The following is an 8,462-nucleotide window of genomic DNA, read 5'->3' as shown; positions in this document are numbered from 1 at the left end:
CTTCAAGCAAAGTACTTCCTCAAAGGGAGATAATCGTGATAAGTATTTGCTAAGTATTAACGCGGGCTATTTAAAATGATAAAATCCATTGTGGATCATGTCTGCTATTTAGTCCTGAAATCTATGAATAATTTGATATAATTACTTATCATCATATTATATGGACTAATCCAATGACTACATTTTATTGTGACGAATAGAGTCTACGACTATCAGGTGTTGATATATTTGTAATAACTTGGGCTCGTGTAGACCCTGTTTAAAACTAGTGATTTTTTGTATGCCTATGTGTATTTGAACATAACTTAGGTGTTATAAAGAGTATATACATCCGTCCTAACCATAGATATTGATTGTTGTGCTGTTTGATATTTTGGTAAACTATGCAAAAAATGTAAAATTATTTGTTTTATTTGTCCACATGGTTCAGACATATTTAATGATAGAAATATACTGTAGATCTACTGAACCCCGTGAACGTGTAACTTTTTTTTCGTAGTTTGCCAGAATATAAAAGCACAACAATATACGGGTCAACATTGATATCTAAGGTTAAGATGGATGCATAGACACTTTTCATCGTATATTTTGTATATTTCATATTTATCTTAACCATGTGTAGGCGAGCTGCTAAGCTCAACATTTTATCAAGTTTAGATAAGTCTATTATTTTTATTATTATCAATTTCATCAAATAAGTTCATATAGTTTAATTTCATATGTTTCAGTCATTTTTTATTAGATATATATATATCTGTGAGGTTATTTTTCCATAGACCTAAATAATTGGACGTCAAGTATTATGACGTCATACATACAGCACGTTGACGCAGAATATTAAAAAATGGCATTAATTTTGGATAAGATATCAATGCGCCTCAACTCAATTTGTTTTATTGTAAATGTAAGTGAAATCACTGAAATCTATGTCTAATTATTACCTGATTGGGTTAATTAAATTAAATTATGCATTATTATCCATATCGTTTGAGTTTACGAAGTCATAAAAACTATCTTCGCGTCTATGAAGAATGTGCTTCTGGTTTTTATCTATGACTTCATAAACCCAAGCTATATTGACAATAATCCTTTTAAAGCCCCATTATTATCATAGACGAATATCGTTATAAAATACCCAAAGAATGAATAGAAAGCAGTTATAATACATGTATATAGTAAGCTATTAGTCCACCTCTTTACGTATGTTCTAAGTACTTACATGTAGATATACTGTGCTCTCCTTACTCTCAAATTATGAATAGATTAGTAGCATCATGGTATTTATTGATCTATATATTGTTTTGGATTAATACTGTATTTATCTCAAATTATTACACGAGAGGAAAGAAAATTAACCGATAATCACCAAAATTGACACGGCCACGTGTTTATATTTGTACGATAAAATACCCCATAGGGTGCCCCATGTATGCATTTCACTATTTACATCCACTATTTTTCGATTAATACGTATTTTGTATTAAGCTTTATATAAACTATATGTAACCTTTGACAGGACACATTTATAATCTGTGAAATCTAATATGTATCATATACTAAAACAATTATAGAACATTGTATTGCTCACCGTTTCCTCAAAACTGCCCTCTGTCTCGGCCATGCTTGTTTTGTTTACTATATCCGGGTATCGAACATATACGTATACACGAGGTATTTTTAACTATGCAAATCAACCCGTTCTATTTTAAGAATTCTTTACTAATTGATTATTGCGTAATTATCTTCATTGGAAAGAACCTAATGAAGAACCTTTCATAAGGGATGTTAATGTATATTTTAGCAAAGTTTGGAAAAAGCATAATGGGACTTTAAAAGTACTGTTAAGAAGTGGTATATAGGCATACAAAAAACTTAATTCGAAATATGACAACAACTCAGTAGTATGCATTTAAAATAAGAGGTGTTTTCAGGATGGCGAGAGCTTTCACGAGAGCGTTAGCAGATGCTTGCTTAATTCTGAATGGAGCCCTGTTTCGTCCCAGTATACAATATATATATATATATATATTTGCTGTGATCTTAATTCGGACAGCCTTTTTCAGATAGTTTCGTCCCTAAGCAAGTTCCAGGCAGCAGCAATTTGATTAGCCATTTCCAAAGGTCACCAGAACGTGATCCCCAATGGGATGTTGTCAGATCCTCTTATCAAACGTATATTAATCAGATTGAAATTGTAACTTCTTATTAACAACGAGGCCAGAGAGGGCTACAAAGTGTGTTCAATTAATTATTGAAACCTTTAGTCAAGAACAGTAGGGTCAGCTAATGATTATAATTTTGTACCTCATATCGATGTCTGGTGGTTCCGCTGTCCGTTCCAAATACCGCGACCCTACTCAACTTTATTCCACGATAAAACAACTAGAGCAAGATAATACAACCATTAATCATACAAAACGTTTAGTGGAAATGAATGGTTCTTTCACTATAACTTGAAAAGTCCCTCTCTGGGTAATGAACAAATATATATATAAAACAATCCGGCGAACGCGTTACTTGGGGGATATTCCAATTCGACAATTTCAACAAATTTTATTGACATACTATTTACAGTCAAGAGGATAAGACAGCATAATCTTCGGACTCAGAGAATTGTTACATTAAATTACAACACTTAGTGAAATGAGTTCCTGGTAGGCGTTTAGAGTATATCTAAGTCCGTAGCCAATAGACTGATATTATTGACGAAGAATATGTGTTTATAACAATCCAAAGAATAATTAAGTATCATGTGGAATATAAGTTTAAAATATGTATTTTATTCTGTCTCTTTCATCTAATTAATTGGTAGTTCAGCTGTTCTAGTTATAATAATATCCATTGGTTACTAATTCTCAAGTGCGAAATATGTAGAATATGTAAGACAAAATATATACAATCGATTTGAAAATTAGTGTTTATGGTATGGTAATCTTAAAGTAAATGGTACATATGTAAGTGTATGCATACATTGCATTTTCTGATGTGGTTTGAGATCAAAGTGTTAATTAAAATGAAAGTGAACAGTCTGGCAAAGAAAACCAGTCTAAATGCGTTCATTAGCCTTCCAAACGTGTTTACATATCAAAACAACGGTGAAGTTTTGATTTTATTGTCAAGTTTTGACCATTGAAATTATGGAAAAGCCCCGTGTAAATTTAGCACAGTTCTGAAATTAACTCGTTGAAAGCGAGGCTGTGTGGAAAAGTCAACACGGACATAGCCATCCGGGAGGACGTTTTAGGATTCCTATAACATAAATCATTTTCTTCGCATGCAGAATGATTTTGAAGCGAAATTTCATTCTGCTATTTTACATGAAATTCAAATGGATACTTTATTTAACACCGTTTTTAACGACTTCAGCCTTCCTTTGCCCGACTATTCACTTTAATAAATACAGATCCTTATATAGCCACTTCGTTCAATAGAGGGTTTTGAGCATCGAGATTCGGGAGCCCTATGAATCAGTTTATCCGCCTTTCTGTCCATCCGTCTGTCCGTTTTTAGGTCATCTGAGGCGAAGTCTCAAGTAACATATTTTAATCGTCTTTTTTTCCGTCGTACGTGCGTAATTAAATAATTTACAGTTTAGACTTCTCCAATTTTGCTGATGCAAATTCAATGAAATTTTGCACAAACCCTCTAAGGCATAATTAAGTTTAATCAAAATTGTGAATTATATGGACCCCTCCCACTAGAATATGGAGATGTGGGAGGGACCAAAAGACGTAAACTTGACTAAAATTTCACCTCTGGGTCGCGAGTTCGAATTCCATGTGGGGCAGTTGTCAGATACTGACGGCTGTTCGGTGGCTTTTCTCCTGAGACTCCGACTTTCCTCCACAAACAAATCTAGCTCGTCCTTACATGACCCTAGTATAGTCCGTTAAAGCTGCCTATATTATATTTTTTTTTAATTTTTGCCTAATATATATTAGGCATTTTTTTTAAATTCTTATAATAAAGATATGTTTAGCGGAATAACATGATCTTGGCTGTCAATAGACCAAACCTATAAACTATACATTCACGGCAACAGAAATGTATGATACCATATAACATTAGTTACAACGCTTTATTTTTGCACTGTAAAAGTTCTTGTTTCATGGTATTGTATGTATGGGAACATCTGCAAAAGTAAATTAACAATTACTAATGCATTGAATGTAGTATAGAAAAATTAAAAATATTGTTAACTTTTGGTAGTGTATAACGCACGGAAACCTCTTCTAGATTCGTTCGTCAGTATGGTAGAACGACTCATACAACTTTAAACAATGCATTTGTCAAGTAATGATGACATTGTAACATTGTAATGGATTCATTATTTTTAAATAATTTTGATTGACATCACAATGTTTAAATTTCAATTAATTTACATGCAAATTACTACATTTCTACTGACACTGTACTGCAGACACTAACTAAACAACACAAACAAAAGGTGAATAATTAAAAGTTGAATTATTTATTTATTAACAAAAATCATCTTCATTCCTCTCTCGTCAATTTTCCCCAGAACGTATTCTATGACAATCTACAGTGTGTGTTGTTACATATATCACTATACAACCTTCCATACACGACAAAACATCCGCTTCAGGATTTAACGTAACTATAGGCCCATAGCGCCTTAAACGTATTCAAGATTTCAAGATTCAAGAAATTTTTATTTTACGTCCCATATCAGAAACAAATACAACATCAGCACTGTAGAGCTACATGTATTCTCGCGACAAACATAAGTATATTGCAATTCAATAATTAAATGGCCTACAAAATAACACAGACATAAATATACACTGATAGGCTGTGAATGACAATGACACAGAAATATTATAACATTTAAAATAAGCATAGTCATAAAGAGTAAAACAGCAAATTAATATTGAACACTGGTATATCACACTGGTGTTACTATATATAGTATTAAAACACTGCAAGAGTGTACAGTAATATACTGTAACGATAACAATTAATATTTACAAGATATTGGTAATGGAAAATGATATTACAGTATTATAGATACATAGACAATATTAATTGTTATTGTTGAATTTGAAAATGTTTAATAATACAAAGAATCAGTAATTTATCTTTGGACTTCTAGTTTTCTTTTAAGTTAAGTCTTTTGGAAGTGATAAATAAGTATTTGACAGGGCGTACGGTTATAGAACTAGAAGATACTTCTACTAGTGGTCCAAGAGGACCTGAAGAATAATAGACTGAGGAAAGTGGTCTGTGACCACACTACTTGTCCTGGTCAGACTTGACCCACAAGGGAACAGGATTTTAAAGAGAGTGTAGAGGAGGGCAAGAGCCTGAATTATACATATACACAACCCCAGTTTCGTTACAATTGGTGGCAGCGGTGGGATAGTTTTTCTCAGTCATCCAACAGTGTCCTTGACCTAGACACTTAGAGGTCATTATCATTCACCATGGCAACCAATGGAATGATATCAGAAGAACATACAGATCAACAAGATGAGCATGTTGAAGAAACTCCTCAAGGAGTTGTAGATGAGGTGGATTTATTGGGTAGTGTGGATTTACCAATTTACACTTCACCCTGCCGACGGGCCATTGCTCCCACAGACCATAACTCCTAGGGAAAGAATAAGAAATCCGCAGATGTATGTAGCTGGATCTCCAAGTGGAGAAATACAATTCAGAGTAACAACTGCTACCAGTGGTAATGTTGACAACAATAGTTTGGGCGTACGTCCCAAAGTATTTAGAGGGATGTCTACGGAAACTGTGGCGGACAGTAACCTAGATACACCAATCCCAAACCGGGTGTCCCGGAGTAATGTCAGGGAGGACATTGTGGACATAGGATCCAGCTATAGAAGTAGTTCTCGGGAATCAGAGCTACAACAGAGAAATGATGAATTGCAAAAGAAATTAGAATCTTTACAAGAGGTGTTAGACGCAGAAAGGAGCTCTGTTGCACAACTGATGCAGGTCCACTCATACAGGGGATATGATGGAATGCAGCCAAGAGACTTGTATGGTCGATCAGACCTGGACTTGTCCGGTAGCAACGGGCAAATTCAGGGGGTCGAGCCTGTACCTGTTATGAAACAGCGTTGTGGAGGCCTACTTGGGACAGTGGGTAACACAGCCGGCGTTCATACTGACAGCGGTGCCGGGTCAGAGGAGGTGGGTTCTTGGCGTTCTCAATGTCGATTGCGTACGGACGTTAACACTGCTAGGGAGAGTAGTGTTGGAAGGTACATGGGAGATGTACCCGTTAACCGTATGTCTGGCCCTACTCAGGGTGAAGTTGAGAGGGCGGGGGCATGCAGGGGTCCAAGATCGACAGGCTGGGGAGAACAAAAGAGTCAACAGGAGCAGGGAGGTAAACCATCACTAGGGACTAAGCTTGCTACATTCGATGGTGAAGCGAACTGGTAAGACTACTTAGTAAACTTTGAACTAGTGTCAAGATGTAACAAATGGGATAATGAAAGCAAGGCGCTGAAGCTTGCTACAGCATTACGGGGACGAGCACAGGGAATTTTGAGTGATTTGACGATGGACGAGAGATTAAATTATCATGGACTTATCAAAGTGTTGACAGACAGATTTCAGTCTGAGGACCAAGCTGAAATATACAAAGCTCAGATCAAGGGAAGATTGAGGAAGAAAAATGAAACCTTACCAGAACTTGCACAAGATATTAAGCGACTTGTTAGGTTGACTTATCCTGGAGCTCCACATGAAATTAGACAACAACTTGGACTAGATTATTTAATTGAAGCATTACATGATGGTGATATGGAATGGGTCATACATCAGGGCAAGGCTAGAACAATAGCTGATGCTGTAAGAATTGCTCTAGAGTTTGAAGCATTTCAAACTGGACGTAGGAAGCGAAGCTCTACAACGGCAATGGTTAGAAGTCAACAGGAGGTTAGCATTGACAACACATCTGTACTAGAAGATAAACTGAGTGAATTAACAGACAGAGTTGCTGCATTACAGGACAACAACAACAGAAACTATCGGGAATGTTTCTACTGTCACAAACCAGGTCATATAAGAAGAGATTGTATGAAGAGGAAAGCAGATGAGGGGAAAGCAAAAGCTGGACAGAAGGCGGGAAACTAAAGAAGGCTGAGATAGAAGACCCGATGTCAGCCGGAAGTAACTATCAAGGGTCTGGAAAGATGGTTGAGGCTAAATCAAAACCAAAATCTGATGGATTATTTATACCAGCTATAGAATGTGGGGTAGAAATCAATTGTTTGTTGGACACAGGTTCCACTATTTCAGTATTACATCCATATATATTTGCTGCTATTGATATTAAGTATCGACCTGTACTGAGTAAACATCATACCAGTTTTAAGGTAGCTGACGGAGGTTTGGTAGTGTCAGAAGGGGCTATTGACGCAACATTGGAGATCAGTGGAAAATTGGTGAAGCACCATATGGTCATTGCTAATATTAGCATTCCAGCTATTTTGGGATATGACTTTCTACACTCACATCACTGCAAGATAGACATGGGCAATGGGGTATTACATTTTGATGGTGATAATCTACAATGCAAGAAAGAGAGTCAAATGGGATCAGTATTCTCCATCACTGTAGCCGAGAATGTGGTTATACCTCCGGAGTCAGAAATGATTATCAACGCAAATATTGTTGGTACCTCTACATCAGACGCAGACCTTGAGGCACTTTTAGTAGAGCCATCAAGTCAGCGCTTAGCCAAAGAAGGAATACTGGTAGCCAGGTCCTTGTCTGATCCTAAACACAACAAAATCATTATTAGAGTGGCAAATACAAACAATGAAGCATATGTCCTATACAAAGGTACTATGGCAGCTAAGGGAGAACTGGTTAGTGTACTCAAAGAAAGTACCGAAGTCCATACATCCGAGAGAGTGAGATCTGTAAGTTAAGATGAAGGTCTACCAGATTATCTCCAGAAATTAGATGAAAAATGTCAAGAGAACATAACTCCAGAACAACATACAGCTGTACATCAACTATTGACAGAATTTACGGATGTGTTCGCAAAAGACAAAAGCGATTTGGGAAGAACAGATATTATAAAACATCGTATTGATACCGGAACTAATAAACCGATTAGGCTACCTCCAAGGAGGATTCCCCTTAGCAAACGAGAGGACGTAAATAAAGAAATACAACGGATGTTGGATGCCAAGGTCATAGAGCCCAGCAAGTCACCTTGGGCTGCTGCCATAGTTCCTGTTGTAAAGAAGGATGGATCTTTACGAATCTGTGCAGATTTTAGTTTTACTTAACAAAGCCACTTCCATTGATAGTTTCCCTATTCCTAAAATAGATGACTCTTTAGATGCTCTGAAAGGAAGCAAATGGTTTTCTACACTTGACTTAGCGTCAGGATATTGGCAAGTAGAAATGGACCCTTCTGATAAGGAAAAGACAGCTTTTAGAAATAATACTGCAGTATATCATTT

General features: G+C 36.2%; 1 protein-coding gene across 1 annotated transcript; it reads left to right on the top strand.

Moving 5' to 3' along the window:
* The first annotated feature begins 7,142 nt into the window (after positions 1–7,142).
* LOC138310036 (uncharacterized) lies at positions 7,143–7,919 on the top strand. The gene has a single exon (XM_069251185.1). It carries the CDS (start codon positions 7,143–7,145, stop codon positions 7,917–7,919), a length of 777 nt encoding a protein of 258 aa, XP_069107286.1.
* The last annotated feature ends 543 nt before the right edge of the window (positions 7,920–8,462 follow it).

Source organism: Argopecten irradians, chromosome 16, assembly GCF_041381155.1.
Source record: "Argopecten irradians isolate NY chromosome 16, Ai_NY, whole genome shotgun sequence".
NCBI classification, from domain to species: Eukaryota; Metazoa; Mollusca; class Bivalvia; order Pectinida; family Pectinidae; genus Argopecten; species Argopecten irradians.
Note: the sequence above shows the minus strand (reverse complement) of the source record. Positions and strands in the feature narration are given on the sequence as shown.

Excerpts from the sequence above, each read along its gene's own strand:
- LOC138310036 (XM_069251185.1), top strand. The coding sequence starts at position 7,143 with ATGTCAGCCGGAAGTAACTATCAAGGGTCTGGAAAGATGGTTGAGGCT.